This window comes from Periplaneta americana, chromosome 4 (genome assembly GCF_040183065.1).
Source record: "Periplaneta americana isolate PAMFEO1 chromosome 4, P.americana_PAMFEO1_priV1, whole genome shotgun sequence".
NCBI lineage: Eukaryota > Metazoa > Arthropoda > Insecta > Blattodea > Blattidae > Periplaneta > Periplaneta americana.
In genome coordinates this window covers 146,565,574-146,589,168 of record NC_091120.1, presented here as the reverse complement: position 1 = coordinate 146,589,168, position 23,595 = coordinate 146,565,574, and the positions used below count along the sequence as shown (strand labels likewise).

Genomic DNA, 23,595 nt, shown 5'->3' with positions numbered 1-23,595 from the left:
ATCGTAAACTCGTATTGGGCCTACCCTTTGCTGCGGTCTGTTTTTAACTTTTGCAGAGAAGCCTAATAGATAAAACGAAGGGAAAGTGGAGAGTATTGGTGTATTATTAGAGGAAACGGGATTATCCCGACAAAAGAAAACCCTCTGCAATGTCTGCTTTGTCCACCACAAATTCCAACATGATCTCGCCGGGGATAGAACCAGGGCAGCCTGCTTGGAAGACCACCGCGCAAGAGATTAAGCCATAAAGGTGGCAATGTATGTAGGTAGTCAGGTAAGTTTTGCAAGTATGTTCGCAGATAGAGAGGCAGTCAAATACGTTTGCAAGTAGGTTTGCAATTAGGAAGGCAGTCAGGTAAGTTTCCTAGTAGTTTTGCAGATAGACGACCAAATAAGTATGAAAATACGGACGTTTCCAGTTACGTAGACAGTCAGCAAGTCTGTAAATGACTACGCAGGGAATTAAGTTTGCATGCAGGTAAGTTTGTGGACTATCAGATAGGTACGTTTGGAGGTAAGCATGCAGACACAGGTAGGTAGGTACACAGGTTGTAGTTAGCCGAAATGTAGACAGATTTAATTATATACAGATGGATATGTACAGAGTCAGATGGATAGGTATAGGTGTATTCGAAGATAGAATGGTACTAGGCCCGCGAAAATATAGGCAGACAGGTAAATATGCGCATATGTAGGTAGATGGATCGATAGATTCTAAAGTAGAATAGTATTAAATATGCGGAAATGTGGGTAGGCAGGTGAATATGCAAAGTACATTCCAAAGGGAAATGGTAGTAGGACGGAGGAATGTAAGTAGTTGGGTGGGTAAGTAGATAAGAGAATATGTAGGTAGGTATATAGGTGAATATGTAGGTAGGTGAGTATGTAGATCCGAAGGTAGAATGATAATAGGTGAAAATGTAGCTAGGATGGAGGGTAGGCCTAAGTTAATTTTGTAGGTATGCTTGTAGGTAGCTAAGTTATAGGTAGGATAATAGAATTGAAGACTGTAATCCCAAAACTTGCTCAGTCCATTCCGGCCATTTTTATAATTTACACACGTATATACAGGCTGTTTCCGGGCTAGTGTTACTAAATTTCAGGGATGATGGAGAAGGGCACATGTATCAATTTGAGATAAGGAACCCTGATCCGGAAATGACTGAATCGAAAGTTATAAACAAAAATAGTTGTGTGGAAATGGAATTGTAATTTGGCACCACGTGCCCTCCTTCCCTTAACCTTTGGAACAGTCGTGGAAAGATGGTATGGGCCGGATATCTCCTACATGGGTACTTGTACCGATACAAACTGTGAGCTTGTCTACTGTTCCCATTGGCTCATCCGTATTCGAAAATCAGTTTTGCATATTCCGCTCTTGTGTACATTTCCATTTCACAAGGACTGATCGACTGGACACTGCAACTTGTACATGGACATCATTTTATTTTTACTTCAATTTTTATTGTACCTGAGTTTTTTAATGTACTTCACTCCCATCCCCTCTACTAGTGAACTTCCAACCGTTCTCCTCACAGAACCAAGCGTATACAGTTAAAGTCGCCTTAAGGTCGTAGTAAACACAAACAGTATTGAATTAGTTAGTATAGTACGTTCCAGAAATATGTTCGCGCTTTCCAGTGACGAAAGAGCTTTCAATATTGAATCATATTTTCGCACAGGTACTGTCGTCCGTTTGCCTACGTCGCATCACGATTTCCCTCACCCACAAATGTTTAAAATAACTTAAATAAAAGTAATTAACTGTCACGTGATTTCCCCCCTTTCTACGATCCTACGACATAACCACTTGGACGGACAGTAGATAGCATGCCTGAGTAATATTATCTGTGCGGGTCGGGCAGAAGTGAAGATTTAATTTACAGTACGTAAGGTAATCTTTTATATATTATGTATAGAATTATTTCAACATGGGTTACTCGTACGAAGGACGAAACTGGTAATTGGAATTAGATGCAATAGTCTATAGTGCGATAATATGCACAAAAGAACTGAAGCCTGTATCGAAATGAACGGCCACCATTTAAAAAAAATGTGTTTAAATATCCGTATTATGATTATTTTTCAATTTAACTTCATTTTCTATATTGTACGCTAATGTGCTGAAGACAGTATAATATACACTACATAATGAATACGTTCGCATGGATAACTCAGTTCGTTGAGTAAGAACACTTATTGTTAATCTGTACTGTATCTTGATTAAAAAAAAACCTAATGAAAATTATCAAATTCAAAATTACGATATTTCCTAGTTTACGTAAATGGATGAACTACTTTTCTTCCTTCCTATACCTAGTAAAGTGATTTGTTTGTATTTTACTCCAGAATCATCGAACTTCAATCGTGGAAGGGGATAGCAAACAGTGTTTCCGGCTCTAAACCATTAATCCAAAGGTATAGGCAGGTTAATATTAAAAATGTTAGTAAAAATAAAATGATGTCCCTGTACATGTACACTGTTGTCTACAGATGTGCATATCAGGACCGATCATGTCCGTTACACATTACATTATCTGCATTGTTGTAGTGCAGTTTCCTGTTTCCACACTTCAGACAGCGCACTGAATGGAATACTGTAAGTAGACAACGTAAACAACGTCAGATGAATACAGTATGTGTAAGATGTACAGATAAATACACATAAATAAGGTGTACAAAGGAATAAAATTATTTCATTTTCACACAACTATTTTTGCTTATAACTTTCGACTCAGTCATTTCCGGACCAGGGTTCCTTATCTCAAATTGATACATGTACCCTTCCCCATCATCCCTGAAAGTTAATAACACTAGACCGGAAACACCCTGTATATGATTGTGTCTGAGACTTCCATCATATTTTAAACTTGTTTTCTTCGAAAACAACATTAATCCTTGTATAAAAGTTTGTGTTATTGTGCATGGCACTTGAAAACTCGCTCAGTCCGTAGACCAGTGGATAAAAAAATGGACTTGACGCGTTTTGGGATCACACTATTCAATTGTATAGACTTTTAAATAGGCAGGTAGGTATACAAGAGGAAGATAGGATGACAGGTCGGTAGGAAATGTAGATAGGCAGGTAAATATGTAGGTTTTGTAGATTGTAGTTAAAATGGTAAGTAGAAATGTAGATAGGAATATATGTAGAAAGGTGGATAGTTAGGTAGGTAAGTGCGCAAGTAGACTTAGAAGTAGAATCGAAGATAGATGGGATTTAATTAGACAGGTAGCGGGATTAAGTTTGTCTCAAATTTTGTTTTTTTGTTTTTTTTTTTTTTTCATGTGGTTGTAATACTCATACAGTACATAGGTCTTTCAAATGGTGCAGAAATCCCACACGGCCAGTACTCAGTGTAGGCTTACATTTCACGTTTAAGCATACAGTGAATTGGAGAAACACCACAAGTCCAGAACAAGTGATTTTTTTTAGAAACTGAAAAAATTCAGTGAGCTTCTCTTTGCTTTGTATAGATTACAGGCATTAGAGAAATCAAATATAGGCCCACTATTCGCATAATTTTGCGTTATTGAATGTTTGTGTACTTTCTCAGTTTATTGTCTTAAATTTACATTTAAAGTTGTTTAGAAGATAAAAAAAAATCGTTCCGTCCATATTCTTCACATCAGAATTGTTTTAAATAAGTGAAATGATTGTTACCATTCATGAATTGCAGAAATCTACATGTTCAGGCAATTCAATTTTTTTTTTTTTTTTTTTTTTTTCGAAAATTCTAAAGGAAAAATTAAAGTTCATGTATGACAAATATTAGATATTATTATGTTTTTGTAAAAAAATAGTAATTTTAAAGTACCGGTACCAAAAGCTTTCGAAGATAATTACTTTTTTTTTCTGTCTCCTGAAAAATATACACAAATGGACATGTGGGGTTTCTGCAATTGACGATTCAATTGTGTATCTTCATCCCCAATACGAAAGTCTAAGATATACCTGTGCCGGGACAAGAATAAGAACGAATTTCAATACATTATGTGAACATTCTCCCTTTTACTTTTTGCGATAAGATACTTTTCACAAGTTCCGTCGAAGTATAAACGTAATAACCAGGGAACGGATTTATATGGACTAAAAATATATGAAATATGTAAATATATATGTAGTTATTTTTACCAAAATATGGAATTAAATATGGATTTTTACCAAAATATGGAATTAAATATGGACTTAAAATTATAAAAAAAATGACTATGTACGTTAAATATTGGTACATTTTAATCAAACTAAACAAAAAATATAATGGACGTACCTTATCTTCCAATGTAGTTTCAACAAAACACAATTTTTATTGTCTGTTACCATAACAATAGGTTACAAACATTTCTTTCAAGTGCTGAAAAGTGAATCTTCTTCTATTGTCTCTGAGGATAGATTTATACCGACTAAAAGAGCGTTCGACGTCACAAGAAGTAACTGGTACATAATTCAATTTCACAATGTCTGCTGGGGATAAGTCCAAGTTAATCTTCACTGTTGATTCACCACTCATCACAGCAACAACCTTTTGTAGTTCTTCATATCCAGGGTTTTTTGAAAGTACAGTGTCCACCTTAGCTCTTACTGCATCTGCAACTTTACCTCTACCACGATTCAGTTGTTCCACAGTACTATTTATAATTTCAAAACTTTCAGATAGTGAAAGGTGCCTATTTTGGAGACTTTTGAGCGTTTTTATGATGCATGAAAATGTATGCTGAATGTGAGCTAAGTCATTCTTCACACTTATGTCACAGGTAACTGTTTTCGCAGTATCAATTGAGACTGCATCTTCAGAGTCCAATGCAAGGAGAACATTGTTAATAGAGTCTATATGTTCGGCATAATATTCAACTGCTTCTAGCCATGTACCCCATCTAGTTAAAATTGGCTTTGGTGGCAATGGAATTTCAGGGTACATTTCTTTCAACACGTTAACTCTACTGGGAGCTTTGAGAAATACTTTTTTCACTGATGAAATCAACAAATCTACTTTAGGGAAATTGTCTCTGACCACTTCTGCCACACGATGAAATGCATGCGCCACACAAGTAAAATGAGTCAATTTAGGATATACAACAGATAATGCTTGTCCAGCTTTGACCATATAAGGGGCAGCATCGCTAATAAAGAATAACACATTATCGTACATAATACCCTTTGGCCACAGGATACCCATAGCTTCGTTGAACAGTTTAACTATAGTTTTGTTATTGCACTTTTCTAGAACATCACAATGTAAAAGAATTCGTTCAGAATATTGTTCACTTAACAAACCGATAACTACATTACCAACAAGTCTACCTTCTTTGTCGGGAGTCTCATCAATGGAAACCCAAATTGAACTATCTTTAATTTCATCTCTTATCTTCTGTATTGTCTCATCGTAGATGGATGGAGCATACGTCTTCCTAAGTGTTGACTCATCCGGGATTGTATGTTGAGTATATTTTTCAAGGAATTCCCTGAAGACCTTATTCTTTAGTTTGTAGAGAGGAATATCAGCAGAGATGAGAGAACGGCACAGGTCGATGTTAAACTCAGATCTTACATTCCATGTTGTTGGTTGTGTTAAAAACAATTGTCTCTGCTTGGAATTTAGTTGTTTGTTGGCCTGATGTTTACTAGTTGTAATGTGTTGTTGCACCAGGAACTTTTGTGTAGATGATACTGCACACTGACACAAATTACAAAATAATATTTTATTGTCAGTTGATAAACCATCTTCTTTAAATTCTGAAATGTAACTTGTTAGTTTTGATTTTAAATTGACTGAATGACGTACTTTTGGCATATTTACCGTCTTTATAGTATGATTTACAAAACTGAACCTATGTGTACTCTGACTGGCATTTAACTGTTGAGCTGCACAACTGAAGTCTGTTAAAAATTTTAAATTAAATTAATACAGTTTTGTAACTTACTTTCCCATTGTTGATAGGACTGCTAATTTTCAAATAACTCTGATGTTAAAGGGATTACTGAACATGTGTTTAAATCTCTATTGTTGAAATGTATTTTTAAAAGTTAATGGAATTTTGTTTTGTTTTATTGTTAAACCTAATATAATATGGACTGTTTTATATGAAATATGGAAAATATATGGAAATTAACGAAAATATGTACTAAACTCTAAAATATGGAAAAATATGGAAAATAAAAGTAGGATTTTTCAACCCTACACATTGTGAAACATAAAGATAATGCAAAATATAAATTATATTAGCTTTATAAGTAAATATGTATTTACATATAAATCCTTTCCCTGGTAATAACGTTTTATATACATTTAACTGGTGTGTTCCATCGCAAAACAGCTGGTCAGAAAGTACGAGTAATATTAATACAGATTTCTTCGCTTGATAAGATATTGGACATTACAAATTAAACACTGGATCAGTTCAGTCTGCAAAACATAGTTCTTTCTATTCTTAATGGTTTAGGTCATAAGACATGTTACATCTAGAAGCAATAATAGAAAAGAAATTTCTCTAAGATCTTTATGAATTGAGACCTTGCCATTTTGTACTTAGATCACTGCCTGCTGGATCGCATCTTATGACTGCTTACACCAAATACCTTATTATAATAATACCGGACCTAGCTGTATACTAGCAGCATTGACTTGAGTGCGAAATATCGGGGACTTGACATCTAGCGGAGCGGCGTGGAATTACGTCCAGAAATACAAATATTAACATAGCAGAAATCGGACTATTGTTTAAAACGTGAGTTAGGCCTACTAATGTGGGATAATATACGAAACTCTTAAGAAATGTTGAATAATACCTATATAATGTAACATTATTTTATATCAGAGCTGCATATTATGAGAAATATTGCATGCTTCATATTATTTTCAATTAATTGTTGCGTATTTTTTCTTTGCTTTAGTGAGACAAAAAAAATTCTGAATGAATTTACAATAACGCTGTATATACCCATTGCTGACAACTGCAAAGATAAAAATGGTAGTAATCTGATGCTTGTAATAATTAGTAAAGGCATGTAGACAACAATAAAACTTAATTTGCTAAAACCTTAAAATGTCCAATATATTTTAACTTCTATTCATTTATTAGGCCTAAATAAAAAAGCTATTTTTTATTGTTTTATCAACACAGAGACAAAGACATTAGGCCTAATAAAGAATTTTGTTGACTCACGTTTTATGAACTGTCGGAAATCGAAAATATGATTTGGAGCAGTTTGTAATGCTGTAATTGTAGCAATTATAAACAGAACACATATACACCCTGACATTATAACAAGCACTAATTAATAAAACTATTAACTAGCCTAGCAACAATATACATTGCAGTTGATTACAGCTTGCTTCGCAAGTATCTCCACACCGGCGCCTAGGTAGCAGCACCAGCTTCGTTCGCGCGAAGAACTGCTAGCTGTCCGGTATTATTATAGTAAGGTATTTGCTTACACTGCCTGCTCAATCATCGTTTATGTGCGAGTAATGAAAAAAGTTATTTTGCCGCTAGGTGGCAGGTAGTTCCCACCGCTATTAACATTATCAGTATATGCAAAGTACCCTAAAATAAATATTGTTACGATGTCCTTAAGAAACAAGGGCTTAGGGAAACGATGGCCCAGGGTGTCCGGATCCTTCCACAGTCTTAATATGTAGTAATATTAATACTGAACTTAAAACTTTTTTTTTCTAAGCGATACTACATCCAAACACAAATACTAATTAACGGGTTTTTATCACATAAATACAATTATACAAGTAGACCTATGTTTACTTCAGGCGTTTACTAAAATTATTAATAAAATCAATTATGTAATAAAAATAATGTCTGAAACTAATATAAAATATTTAAAAAAGTTTAAGCATATTTACGAAGAAATATATGTAACCGAGCTAAGAGATTATTGGAAATCACGGTTCGAATTAACGACAGTATTGTGATAACTTCCTACTTGTAAAATGCTGTACCAGTTTCTTCAAATCCATGGAAATGTTATACGGACACTAGGCCTACTGTTTTATTAAGTTCAGTATTGCTAGAAAGTAACTTCCCCATATATAAACATGTCCATTCGAAGTGTGATAAATTTTGCGCTCATTAAAAGAACTCTCCCAGCCCCGAAAAGAAATGCTGAGTAAAATACTGCAAACAGATAATATTTCCAAAGGTATGGGGTAAATCAAGTTATAATTAAATACAAGATATAGTGTTCTGATCCTTTCCACTTCATGTTGCTGTAATACCATGGATGACAGATTTAATAGGAAAAAGTTACACCATTTTAAATATATTATCTATATTAATGATAAATCTGTAGCCGAAATTTTTCTGGTAATTTTCGATTTTCCAAAAATCATTGGTCCTAACATAGATAATTAACCACCCTGAAACCGAAAATCGCTTTTTTGAAATTTTTGTTTGTGTGTCTGTCGGTCTGTCTAAATGTTTGTTACCTTTACACGCGATAATGACTGAACGGATTTCGATGAAAATTGGAATATAAATTAAGTTCGTTGCAACTTAGATTTTAGGCTATATGGCATTCAAAATACATTATTTAAAAGGGTGGTTATAAGGGGGCCTGAATTAAATAAATCGAAATATCTCGCTTATTATTGATTTTTATGAAAAATTTTACATAACAAAAGTTTATTTAAAAATAATTTGCGATAAGTTTTATTCCTTGAAACATTTTGATAGGACTGATATTTAATGAGATAAATGAGTTTTAAAATTAAAATAACTGCAATCTAAGGCCGTGTAGTGAATTAAAAAACAAATGACTTCGTCTATAAGGGGCCTTGGACAGCAACAATCGAAAGCTATGAAAGATAGCCTACAGAGAATGTTTCTGAGTTTATACGAAGTAATATCGGAAGCTAAATTAACCGATTTGTATAATTAATTGTTATTTCACCACTGCAAAGTGTAGTTTCTCTAGATGGACATAATGCTATAATGTTATTACAGTATCTTCTGATATAATATATTATATTATATTATATTATATTATATTATATTATATTATATTATATAATTTAAGTTATTTGAAGGGTTCGCAACCACAGTGGGCCAAGCGCCATTTACTGAATACGTAGAAAACAAGGGTTAAAATTAAGTTATTACCATAATTCAATGGAAACCTATAACAAGTAAAATAAAATATACACATTAAATCTAAATGATGTCAATCTTCATTAAACTATGGTTGCATGTAATAAAAATTAAGAAACAGGTTAAAGGAATTGTCATTGCACCAAATGAGTGTCTCTGGACCAAAATGATCGCATTTTAATTATTTGGATGTAATTTAAATTAAGTAACATATTAAACGATTTATCCTTCTATCAAACACAAATGTTCCCTGGATCAAAGTCCTATTTTAATTATGTAATTACTTTATATTTATTTCTAACGGGTGCAGCGGAGCGCACGGGTAAGGCTAGTAATTAATATTGTTATGTTTAGGAAACCAAGTTTTGTATATCCTATAAAAAGTTTTGTTTAGAAAACAACATTAAATTAAATGTATTTTAACTCGAGTTACTTCCAATTTATGTTCAAGAACAACCACATAATTAATAAACAACTGCTTACATACACTGTAATTACTTCTAAGATTTCAAATTAAAAATTATTATTCACTCTGCACACTTAGCACAGCTAAACCAACGGCAGTTACTTGCTGCGCTCTAGCGTCGAACCTGGACAATAATGTTCCAGGCAAAACTCAATACTAAGAAAGAGGAATAAGGAGTCAGTTACGCAGCCATAAGATGCGATCCAGCAGGCAGTGACTTAGATATAGCCAAGGAAAATTTCCAGGGGACTGATACCGTGTAACACAGAAGTCAGTTGACAAATGAGAAACATTACTAATTGTAAAACTGAAATAATTATTCCACAAAGTAACATAATGACGTGTTCCCCCAAGATCCTTTTTCATTGTAATGTTAGGTTGTCAGTACATATTCCGCTTTTGTACCGCTAGAATTTTCCACCTCATCTCCTTATCAGATTTCCTGAATAGATTCTGTACATAAATTGAAGTAGGCCATGATACGGTAAACAATAATGCTACAGATAGTTTGTCTTTTTTTTTCTGTTTATTCTTTGAACCTACTGAGTTGTTATTTTGAGTTGGGTAAGTTTTGAAGAAGGTAACATTATTTTTTATTGTTTTCAGTTGTGATACTGATATTTATTGAAAGTTGATGAGATCATTTATCAAATGTTTTTCACAAAAGACCGTCATAAACTTATCTTATTTTGATATAATAGTACAATATCATATCAGATAAGTTTATTACGGTTTTTTGTGAAAAACATTTGATAAATCAATATAGCTAATCGGATCCAACATGGGTATTAAATTGAAGAGATTAGGTTGACGCCTGAACAGCGAGTGGAGCTAGTACTGCTCTTGTGGGGACAATCGCAGGACAAGACAAGCTGCAGACGAGTTTCATCATCGTCATCCTAACATTCCAAAACCATCATATCAAAATGGAGCCAAATTATTGCATAAATTTAAAACAACTTTCAGTGTACTCGACAAAAAACGAATTGGTTGTTCCAAATCTGCTACTGCCGGACAGAATGCAATAGACGTGATTGCTAAGATGGACCAGCCCTAATAGATCAGTGCACTATGTGGCTCGAGAAAGTGGTATCAGTAGAGAATATGTTCGCAGAATACTGAAATCTGTACGTTTTCACCTCTACAAATTATAGTGCAGCATTTACACACAATACAAGAAGAGGATCCACTTAAGTGGCGAAAATATTGCAACTAGATCACACAGAATTTGCGTACTGATCGATCCTTCCTTCAGCATGTTCTGCTCAGTGACAAATGCTTATTCTTTCTGGATGGGCACGCTCTAAACAAAATGCATGATACTGGTCCAAAAACATCCAAGATGGATGCATGAAGCTGACAAACCTGGTGCTACAAAAGTTAGGCGTGGTGTGGAATACTACATGATATGGTTATTGTGGCATCATATTTCTTTAATGCAAATGTAAACCAACACACATATGGGGAATTGTATTTTAGAATAGTTTTTTTTTATATATATTTTCTGTTGGACTACACTGTAATGGAATTCCTGTATGACTGCACTGTAATGGAATTCCTGTATGATTTGCCACTGAACAAACGAATAAGAATGTGGTCTCAACAAGATGGGGCTACGGCACATTATGCTCTAACAGTTCTCCAGAAACTAAATGAGATGTTCGGTGTGCATTGGGTTGGACCAGGTGGACCTGTCATGGTCACCAGACCTCACACCTCTTGACTTCTTTCTATGGAGATTTGTGAAGCAGCACGTTTTTTTCAGGCAGAGCCTACATCTATAGATAACTTAAAACAAAGGATCACCCGTGTTATCCAGCACATCCAACCTGCAACACTTTTAAGTGTCACAGAAGAATGTCAGCATCAAGTAGGCCTAAATGGAGCACATATTCGACATTTGCGGTAGTGAACATACTGTATACATGAATAATTTCGCAGAGAATTATATCTCAAAGACAGATTTGCATACTGTATACAATTGTATTTTCAATTAGAGTAATGTTTCCCATTTGTGAACTGACTTCTGTGTCACAGGGTATAAAATGGATATTATTAATTGAAGAGTCCACTGCAAGAATGATGGATGTCACTTTCTTGTCGAAAATGAACCAAGACTGTCAATGCATAGCTTAAGACATAACATACAGAGTTATATGGCATTAACACTGATAGTCACTGTCCAGTAATGATTGGAAAATCACAGCTTTGAGCGCTAAGGATTTCAAACTTTCAATTGCTTCTCCTGCAAAATGTATTCCAAATGGCATCCATCATTCTTGCAGTGTACTCTTCAATTATAAAAACTCGTACCTTCCTGTTATTGTATCGAGATTATGTTTCGCAGAAGGATCAATGGTCGGTAAGCTACACACCTGAAAGCTGTTGTGTAACTTTGAAATGATACTCTTTAATGTATTTGATTTAAGATGGTTGACATCCCTTTACAAGATGGACTCGGAAGACTTCGTGTTGGTGCTCTTTCTCGCAGTTCTCTATTTCTCACCCAACTCCACAATGTCTGGAATGATCTTCGGTTTGGGCTCCATCTCTATTGCTCTCTACATAGACAAGTTAGTCATGCGGAATCCTCGGCAGTCCTTGTGGAAGAGGGTACTAATCTACGTAATGGTGTGTATAATGATAAGTGATAATACATTTTTATAAGTGCTTGAAATTTTACAGAGTGTTTCTTTGTTATTTATCGTATAGGAATCATTAGCAATATCAACAATTAAGGTTATCTACCTGTATGTGTGCAGCGATTTCTTCTAATCTAATAGATGGTTCTATTCCTACTCAAAATCTACAAGTTTCTTGATGCAGCAAAAGCATTTGATTTGTTGTTATTAATTAACTAAATTAATGGTCCTTACACAATTCTAAGAATTTAAATTCCAATAAAACACATCACTTTTTGTATGATAATTTAAGGTGGAATAGAATTGGATTTTGGGTGAAAATTGTAATTTATTTCCTTATTTTCCCACTAGGTTATATTATTTGGTTCTATCTTTTTAAAATAGTAAGCCTATATCACAAATGACTATATTAATATTGGATTAAATTTTTTAACTTTTCAATTTTCTGAGAAGGGTTATACAGTAGGGTGGAGTGAATCTATACATGAAATTGTTTTTATCTGTTTTCTAAATGTAATCGTTGAAAAATCTGTATTTTCACGTAACTTAGGAGTGTGAAAAATTTGGAGTTTCTATATTTAATTTTTGAGGTGCCCCAACGGCTTTCAAGTTTCTTAAAATCACAATTTTTTTGTTGCTTTTTTTGTACATTTGTTCTATTATTTTGTTTTTCATTACATAGCTAATGAATTGCTGTAAAATCACATATTTAAAACTTTATTTGGAAGACTCTAAACTAGGGTTTTAGTATATAGGCGTAGTACTTTTTTAGGGGATCCAAAGGGACAAAATATATAGTATTTTACATAAAATATGACAAAAATTCCATTTCAGTCCATTTATCTATTTTAATTAGAATTTATTATTGTTTTCTTTTTCATTTTTTCTGAGTGGTAAATAAATCAACATTCTTTCTTGTTTTGAAACACTGCGCTCTTTATCACAATTAGGTCAAACAATATATATATTTTTTTTTTGCACTTGCAACTGCATACATCAAATAGTTTGTTTGCTCCTTCTTTGAATTTTGCAATGTTGTAATTTTAGATGTCGTCACTATGTGGTTTCTTACAAGACTTCATTAAGTTCGTGTATTGATCATAGTAAGCACGAATCAGTTTAATATTCTTGTATGACTGACTTTCGGAATTTATGCCTTTACCTGGATTTCCTCAGTTTTTACACCAACTCTTTCTGAAATCTCTCCAACAGTAGATTCTTTTGATCTGAAGTCAGATTTTAATTCATTTTTCACCCATAGATAATATTTCATTACGTCATGTTAGGTAGGTAATTGTGATGGGTTTAGTCCCTCTGGCATTGCGAATACAGGATAGAAGGTCAGATTTCTTATATTAATTAGAGATATTCTGCTTTAAATACCATATAACATAAGAAAAATGAATTTTCATTAATTTTATTATATTAATTATATCATACCTAAGAGTTTAATTATTATTCCCAATTTTCTTATGAATTGATATTTTTGTGATACTTCAAGATGAAACAACAGGGGACCAAAAATATGCAGTCTTTTAACATGTATTTTTTAAACATGTTCCTGGTATCCTGTTCAGATTAAATCACTGGAGAATGTTCTCTCGCTAATAAATCTGAACTTCAAAATTATGATGCTCTATATATTAATTTAGAGAAAAAATATTTTGAATTGTTGTTTATGATATTATCATCCCACAACTTTTCCTTGGTATTACATTTTGAGTCCATAAACTTCATACTTTCACTCCACCCTATTATACAGGTTTTAATTTGAATGCTCATTCTTCGTAAATCTGGTCAGGAAATTATAGGGTCATTTTAGTAGATCTCGACATTTGGGAAATCTCCACACTTTTAAGAAAAGCAGCCATTTCGAAGACTGTTCCTAGTGAAAAAATTTCTAACTATAGCCTATAAGATCTGTCTTGTTTGTGTCTGTAATCTCTGTGTAAGTGAAACTCGTGGCTTCAACTTGTGTTTTACGTTAACAGAAGGCAATAAACACAATTTTATGTGAGCTACACTTTCCTTTTCGGTCATGAAATATAAAATATACAGTACTATCTTTAGTTTATTGTTCTTTGACTGGATGAGCGTGATATTAGTAGATGCACAAATTCACTAGTCAATGATTTTGTTAAATGAACAGTTTCTACTGTTTCTTTTAATTTCATCTGTTGACTCCAAAAGTGAAGTCAGAATTTTTCTATCACCCACCATTTTTTTAGTAATTTTATAAAAATTTATTTATTTTTATTGCTATGAACAGTCCTTAACATGGTAATAAAAAGGAAATATTTCAAATATTTCATTTTATTGCCTTAACAATTGACTTATAACTTTAGATCATTGTTGCCTGTGAAATCAGAATTCATAAAAATGAATTCTATTCCTCTTTAGACTGTCAGAGTTAGTATTAATTCTGAGTTGAGATGGAACTTACATTCATGAAACAAGTTTCATAACCTGTGTTTTCTCTGTCCTAATTTTAAGTGTGGTAAAAGTATCTTATAAAGCGAGACATACCTCGAAATACTCTATAAATCACATAAACAATCTTTGTTATGTTTGTGATTAGTTAACTTTTAATTTTAGGTCTACTACACTACTTAAAAAAGAGCTTACGAGTGTTCTTTTGATTGAAAAATAGATGAGGACATGAACTGGGTCCCGGAAATCTGTTGTGCTCCATGTGATTCTATTAATTGGCAGCTAAAAGGATCCCGTCATATGCTTTTTCCAGTTCCATGATATGCCGGGAACCTAAGGATCATTCAACAGACTGTTACTTTCTAAGAACCACAGATCAGAAGATTACAGAGAACTTGTCAGCGAGCTGATTCAGAACTATAATGTGATGGAGTGTCATGTATCTCTCAAAATAACTTCTTGGATTCTCATCTATTTTTTCTTTCCTCAAAACCTTCGGATAATGAGCGATGAACATGGGAAGCGTTTTCACCAGAATTTTCATGAAATGGAAAGGCGCTACTAGGATAAATGGAGCTCAAATATTGTATCAGACTACTACTGGACACTTAAAAGAGATGTTTCTGAAGTGAAGTATAGCCTAAAATCTATTTCACACACATTTTAGGTAAATAAATATGATTTAGGTAAAATGTTACAAGGTATCGATAGTAGAAAAGTCTGAAGTACATTTCATATAATTACTAAAAAACCCTGGGTGATAGGAAAATTCTAAATACAGATCTGAAATCAGCACGAAAAATGCTATAAGAATCACCATTTCTTTGTCTTTTAACAAAAAATATGTTTAATTTTGTTGACCAATGTTATTTTAGATATATTTTACAGATTAGGCCACAGACGTGTGTGCTGTGATCTTTTCGATCTCGGAGAGATTTCGACATTGTGTTTTGAGGACATCTCGACATGTGTCGAGTTCACTGATTACGCTTTTGATCCTTCTTAAATGACCTGGGAGGCTGTCTCTATCAAAATGTTTGTTATTTCTTTGCCTTCGGAGAGTTCGCAATCTGTCCATCTATCTGTTTTTCTCTCTGTGTTTGCTGCATGTATAAAACTACTCATCTTCCATTCACCAATCTTAATTTTTTTATTGTTTTAATTTAATTTAATTATTTAATATTATCTACATTTTGAAATTTGAAATGATACATATGAATAGATACCCGAAATGAGCATAGGCTATGCTCGTGCTCGGGTACAGTCCAGTAGTCTACATAAATTTTACAGAGATCAATAATAATGTTGATGATAGAAATAATAGTAACAACAATAATAATAGTAACAATAATAATAATAATAATAATAATAATAATAATAATAATAATCATCATCATCATCATCATAATAATAGAACAGCCGTGACGGAGATGATACAAAGATAGTAATAGAAATTAATTCATTAATAATAATAATAATAATAATAATAATAATAATAATAATAATAATAATAATAATAATACTTACTTACTGGCTTTTAAAGAACCCGGAGGTTCATTGCCTCCCTCACATAAGCCCGCCATTGGTTCCTATCCTGAGCAAGATTAATCCAGTCTCTACCATCATATGCCACCTCCCTCAAATCCATTTTAATATTATCTTCCCACCTACGTCTCGGCCTCCCCAAAGGTCTTTTTCCCTCCGGCCTCCCAACTAACACTCTATAGCCCATACGTGCTACATGTCCTGCCCATCTCAAACGTCTGGATTTTATGTTCCTAATTATGTCAGTTGAAGAATACAATGCGTGCAGTTCTGTGTTGTGTAACTTTCTCCATTCTCCTGTAACTTCATCCCTCTTAGCCCCAAATATTTTCCTAAGAACCTTATTCTCAAACACCCTTAATCTCTGTTCCTCTCTCAAAATGAGAGTCCAAGTTTCACAACCATACAGGACAACCGGTAATATAACTGTTTTATAAATTCTAACTTTCAGATTTTTTGACAGAAGACTAGATGACAAAAGCTTCTCAACCGAATAATAACACGTATTTCCTATATTTATTCTGTGTTTAATAATAATAATAATAATAATAATAATAATAATAATAATAACACACAAATATTTACAATAATAAAATAAATACTAAAACGGATCAAATAAAATATAAAACCACATAGCGAGAGTTAACACAACTTAAATAAGCGTATAATAACCAGGAAAAAAATGACGAAACTCGAAAATCAACAGAAAAGTTTGTTGTATCGCAGACGACAGCAACCGCCGTATTGACATTGCGTTATGCATTATTGGTAATAGGGGAGGGGGGGGGGGAGAGCCGAAGGTCTACGTAACTGCCGTTCTCTTCGAATCTTCTCATACAATCATGGGAAGTTAATGCTGAAAAACAAAGTGTCTACGAGTCAAACTGTTCATTATTACCAGGATAAATACAAATAATACTGAAATATATTAATCAAGTTTCAGTTATAGATCTCCCCTTTTGTGCAAGAGGTATCATATCAAAATATTTTATGAATGGCGGGGAAAATATAAATTTCAAGAACTCTCTAGTGACAGAGATAGTGACAAGTACAATCAAGTATATCTGTGGCGATGCTAAGAAATCATTTATTAGAGATATACACTGTTATTAATTAAGAAAATGATCTATTTATATTTATTACAATGTTTTATCTTATAGGTTACATCCATCAGATAGATACAATAAATATTAGTAACATATAATGCTAGTAACACTTAAAATAATAATAAAATTTATCAAATATCATACAAACATTTTCACTTTATTTTTAAACTTAAGAATGTGTAAATTGCTTAGGTCTGGATATTTTTAATACTGAATTGTATAGTCTTTAAAATTTATATTTTAATTTTCGTTGATATCGGACAAATAGGAAAAGTCACAACTCTTTATACAAACACAGAAGATCAATTATTTCGGCATATCCTTCGCCTTGATTCTAAAGGCCATGTGGATTAACAATTAATGACGTAAGAGAGTTGACATCCTGACGTACTACAGGATAACATGTTTGAGTACGATCTGGTTCTAGCCGAAAATTGATGTGAAATTCGTGTTGAAGCAGACATTACCATTCCCCCAAGAGAAGACATCATCTGCACAAGGACATCTAGGTTTGCATAATTTCTCACCTACTTGAAGAACTGTCGCCAGTTCCGTTGCTAATACTCCATCTGGTGGCAAAAAAGAAAACCTCAAGACTCAGAAATAATGACGTCTGGAAACTATAAGAAACAGTATAATGAGGCATAGTTCCACCTTGCAATAACCCGGAAATCATCGTATACGCTGTGTTCATGGGCATGCGTTTCGCATAGAGAGCTTCGAACTCTGGTCTTTGTAACGAGAAGAAAGAGCTCTACCGCTGTTATAAAGGTTTCGTAGGGAATATTTTGTTTCGTGACATATAGATACGTCATAGCTACGACTTGACTTCATCCTCGATACTTAATTTTTCCTTGTGTAAATCGCGCGTTAATCCTAACGACATTCAGACAAAGTCACACTACAGTAGAGCGATCATTTTCCGTGTCAAATGGTTTACTATAACTGCGTAATAGGCCTATATGTCACTAAAATTTATATACCTTCTAATGGCATCCGTTTGTTTTTATCTAAAACGGATTTTAAATTAATTCATTTTCTTATTAATGTCAGGTCAGATAATATAGATCTATGTCTTCTTTTTCAAAGGAAAATGCTGAAGATGTGTGCCATATAGCTGCTATTGGACTTGCTGTACTGCCCAACACTTCTTCTATTCAGGATGTCCGAGTTCTTGGAAACGTCATAGTTGCTGAATGCCTCTACAGAAGAATACACGTCGTTATTAACCGGGAGATAATTCAAGTAAGTAGCTATTATAAAAAGTTTATTTATACAGAGTTTATTGGACCGAAGATGTTATAAATAACAAGATCTGGTATATGATACCATTATAAACATACACAGAGTGTCCCAAAAGTCATCATACATAAGGAATGCCAGTTGAAATTAGAAATGTCACATAATAATATGCTCAATGTGGCGGTCTTCGAGAGTCAGGCACAGGTGAATGAATGCGTTCCAACTAGTTCCGATGTAAACACTGCAACCTTTCCTTCGTCACATGACAGGCATCGATAATGCGGGCTTGCAGATGTTGTGACGCCCAGACATGCGACTTAAGGTGACCCTAAGGTAAAAATCAAGGGCTGTGAGATCTAGGGAGCGGGTTGGCTATATTATGTAACATTTTATTTTGAACCGACATTTGGTAACAATTTGATAAAACGACAAAAACGCATTTAAGACAAAAAATCTTCACTTGACGACTAAAATGTATAGCGGCGTCGTCATGCTAAAAGAGCATACCCATCCTGGTAGCCAAGGGAACTACAAACAGCTGTTTCTCTACATCCATTATGAACAGTGCTGCCCTCAGACAATCTCAGAAGAATAACATGTATTATTTCTTTGTACGTAGCCACATGTCGTTCCTCTATACATTTTTTAAGGTTTGTTATGTATAATATTCAAGTAGTTGTATCTCTACACCCATTGAAAATTGGATACATGTTTATATGAACTTTTTTATTCACAATAGTCGCTACATTAGGCCTATATAATATTTATCCTGAATAAAAATGAATACGTGCATTTACATAAACGTACTCAATCTATTGATTATGCATCCTAGTACTGAAAGTATCGAAATCTGGCAGTTTATGAACATATAAAGCAACATTTGCAAATAATTGGATTGACTGTCTCAGTTTCCTTTCATAGCCGGCATTCTTTTCCAATTTAGGGACAATTTTAAGCGTTCAACGAAATATTTTATAATCACAATACATTAGCAAAGATTTATTCTATTGCAGCCTTTGAAGAGATGGACACGCTCGGGGAAACCAGTGGCAGAACAGACCCAGACGGACAACCCGATTAAAGACATCGAAAATATTCTACTAGTGGAACTGAATTGCCCGGTCTGCATGGAAAATATGCACCCGCCAATCTACCTATGCGTGAATGGACACAGCATCTGTCATACTTGTAAACCAGGGCTGGACAGCTGCCCTACTTGCAGGGGATCACTCCTCAATATCAGAAATAAAGCTCTAGAGAACATCGCCAGACATTGCCATGTGGAGGAGTAACAGATGGTGATCAATAGCCTACCTTTACGGGTGTCGGGTTAATGACTGAAAAAGCAAGAACTATAAGCTAAATTACATTAGTGCTGGTGTATGGTAGTAAGACACGTGAGTAATTATTCAAAATTAAAAATAAAATACCTCTTTTCATCAGTGGATAATAGTGATGCTTATGTTCTTGATATAAGGAAAAGAAAATCAAGTAACAGGTATGAAAGTGCAAGGATAATTTGGGCCGCGAGGAAGAAAGCATGTAAAATCCAATCGGTAGAACATTTTTATTCCAGTCAAAAAATTTAAAATAATTTTGAAGGGAAAAGGCCCATAGATGAACATATTCCTCGTTCCATACACGAACTCTCTACATGTCAGCAAAAAAAAAAAAAAAAAAAAAAAAAAAAAAAAAAAAAAAAAAAAAAAAAAAAAAAAAATACCGCGCCCCGATCTCTGATTGTCATTTGTTCGCGCCGAAAAATGAAGCGCACCGACACTACGGATCGGTGACCAATGACGTGACATAACAGATAACACTGAACAACAAATTTTTACTTTTTGTCTTGCTCCGAAATAAAAATAGGTCGGTATTATTAACATGTGTGCCTTAAATCTGAATTTAAAATCCTAATTGCTCCATCACGTGCCATTTTCGTGGGAAATAAATTCAATTTTTTATGAAAAAAAAAAATATTTTTTTTTTTTTTAATTTTTCACTCCTACTGGTATAATTACAACACACTAGGAATTAAAAATGCGTCATAATACTTGAAAAATGTGTACTGAATACAAAAATGATGTTACATAGTTTAAAACACAACCACAACAAAAATATTTCATGCGTATATTGAGAAAAATGTCGGAATTTGAACTTACCATTTAAAAGAATTTTCTGGATGACATTTATTTATAACTAGATCTGGGACTGCCTTCTACAAGGAATCGACAATAGTCTGCAAGCATGCTGGATGATCTTCCTTTATAACGCAGATATTTATTGCTGAAATCTTTCCCCATGCTCGTAGCTTACCGCTCCAAGGTAGGGAGGAAAGAAATCCAAATGAGAATGTAAAAAGTGTATTTTTAGAGACATATTACACCGCATTTTCTTATATGCACTTAATATGGTTTCCACAACAAGTTTCTATGAAGTTGTGTGCCCTAGAATTCCCAAGAAATTTGAGCTAACATCTTTGAAAGCGCGCCATACCATTTTTTCCGTAACGGAAAGATTTTCTTCAAACAAAGAGTCAGCCATAACTTTGCGAATTTGTGGACCGATGAAAATGCACCCTTTTAATCTGCATTCACTCAAAATGGTAAACGTTTGCTTTAAATACTGAAAATCATATTCTTGTTTGTTCATTGCGTAGACCTCACTTTGAACTATTATGAAATTTACTGAATAGAAGGGACCAATATCTATTTATTTATTAGAAGTACAAAAGAACATGCCAACAACCATAAGACACCGGAAATAAGTCATAAAATCATAAAATGCATTAGCTTTTGTTTTTGATTACAACCCTCAACCAGCACCAGATGTTTCCTAGGGGAGTGCTTATCGAAAAGTGAAATCATAGTATATCTTAAAAACCTTACGTGATACGAAGAAAAGAGATGCATTTTCGGATTCAGCGCACACTAAACCATAAGGGACACATGGTTTTAAGTCGGAGCAAAATCTTGTTGTTCAGTGTAATTATTTTAAGCTAACAACCTAACACAAAGCATCGAATGTATGCTAGATTTTTTTTTTTTTTTTTTTTTTTTTTTACAAAAATGTACTCACATTATGAAGCGTCGATGTCAGGTAGCGAACTGTTTCTTATCACGTTTAAGCCTTGAATTACTGGCAACTGGTTCAGCCATTATAGCCTACATTGTAACTATACAATGTTGAAGGGCATTACCAACAATAAATTTAACTCAGCACGACACCGTTATTCAATACATTATAACGGGCACACAGAAGCTGATTGATTCATCAATATTTCCAAATTATTGCTGGTGTCAGAGTTTTCAATGGTAATGCAGTCATGGATAAATTACACAACCTTACTCTTACTCGACCCCGCCTACAAATCACATTCTTTCTTGACAGCCTTCATTAGTTTTTTAAACTGTTTATACATCTATTTCCTTCTCATGTTTAGAAAAACAACAAATTTTCTAATAAAGGCTTCGAAAATATAATAAAGGTCGTACAACTCATGCATTATGTCCAGACACTCCCCCACTCTTCCTACAGAGCTGCGCACGAGATCGGATGAGTCTACTTACGAATTATAGGGGAATGGGTTAGCCTTTGCCTTTGAATCGGTAGACACACGCCCGACCTTCCCTTCTACTCCTATCCGGTTCACAGAAACGTTGTTCCCCTACTGCGCATCGCGAGTGTCTTGATAAAATGCATGAGCTGTACTTTTAGGTAGGCACAACATGACCTGTTAAAGGATTACGTTGATTTAGAAACGTCTAGGTATCATAGTTCGTTGTGATCTAACGTCACTTTGTTGGAGGTTTAATTTAGATCAAAATTGGTTTAGAAAGTTACATTCTTTAGGATTAACTACGGAGTACAGAAGAAAACGATAATAAAATTAACAATTCCTGACTTTTTTTTTTTGTGATTCCAATCATATTGACGATTTTTCACAGATGTTTTAAAGTCAATCCAGCCCGAAGAACCTCGAATTCAAGCTTCCACAGATTACGCTTTACAAACTATTTTTCTTCTGATTGTAATTTTCCCCTTTCTCTTTCAGCAAATTTCTCTTCAAGTTCAATAAAAAGCAAACAGCTGTGAGACCTTCCATTCTAATTCGAACACAATGTTTTACCAACTCTAACCCTACATTTTTTAGCAATAGGTGCTCAGTCGAAAGAATAACAGTTCTTTGCCACAATTTATTGTGTTGACATCGTCATCACCATTATCATCATCGAATACAAAGATAGAATCCTTAAGGTCCGTTCCGCGTAAATGGGAAATTAACTTCCCAGATATTTTTGGGGCGTCTGAAGTATCTCTTTCCGGTGGGTCTGTATGTTGACCTGTTGACTTGTTCTGCAGTGAACAATAATTTTTCATTCGTGAAACGTGTTCTTTTCGCCTCTGTAGGGTGTGGTTCTTTGTCGCGGACGGACGGTCTTTATTGTAGCGTCACTGATATTACATACCACTTCAGCTCAATCCTATGTTAGGTGAGGACCAGTGTTGGTAAAAAATTGTGTAAGCTAGTAAGGAAAACTTGAGATTCATTATGCAAATCTGTCTTTCAGGTAAAGCTCCCTGTGAAGCAGACTTGAATAATTTCAAGGGAAAAATTGTTCCGCGGCCGGGTATCAATCCCGGGATCCTTCGCTTAGCGCACGAATGCTCTACCGACTGAGCTGCCCAGGAGATATATTCTTTCATTCTTTCAAAACGATTGCCAGTAATGAGGAAGTCTGTTCTTAAGAAAGCATAGTATAACATTAAAAAAACAATGTTAAAGATGGCAATCACTAAAATAATAATGCTAAATGGCTGTGCAAATTATTGCCATGCAAAAATATATCGTTTTCCGGTTCAATGGCTCCGTCTAGACACCTGTTATTATTTTCATCCTCTCCCCTATGATCTGAAAACATCACTGAATATTTGAGGAGGAGCTAGTGAGTGACTTAGTGAGTTACTGAGTGAGTTAGCGAGTTGCTGAATGAGTAGGTGAGTGAGTTATTGAGTGAGCGAAGAAGTGATTGAGTTAACTGAGTGAGTTAATGAGTGACTGAGTAAG

The 23,595-nt window shown here is 34.1% G+C and overlaps 1 protein-coding gene across 4 annotated transcripts in view; it reads left to right on the top strand.

The window, feature by feature from the left end:
* Window positions 1-20,188, top strand: part of LOC138698277 (uncharacterized) — a 79,905-nt gene extending 59,717 nt beyond the window's left edge. Inside the window, exons 1-4 of one of the 4 annotated variants that reach the window (XM_069824065.1) lie at window positions 139-274; window positions 11,995-12,196; window positions 18,378-18,533; window positions 19,544-20,187. In XM_069824065.1, the coding sequence (XP_069680166.1) occupies window positions 12,017-12,196; window positions 18,378-18,533; window positions 19,544-19,822 (615 nt within the window). In that variant the 5' untranslated portion in view covers window positions 139-274; window positions 11,995-12,016 and the 3' untranslated portion in view covers window positions 19,823-20,187. Of the gene's footprint in view, window positions 1-138; window positions 275-10,109; window positions 10,130-11,994; window positions 12,197-18,377; window positions 18,534-19,543 lie in introns of those variants that run through there. The other 3 variants (XM_069824066.1, XM_069824064.1, XM_069824063.1) reach the window with 3 other exon arrangements.
* The last annotated feature ends 3,407 nt before the right edge of the window (window positions 20,189-23,595 follow it).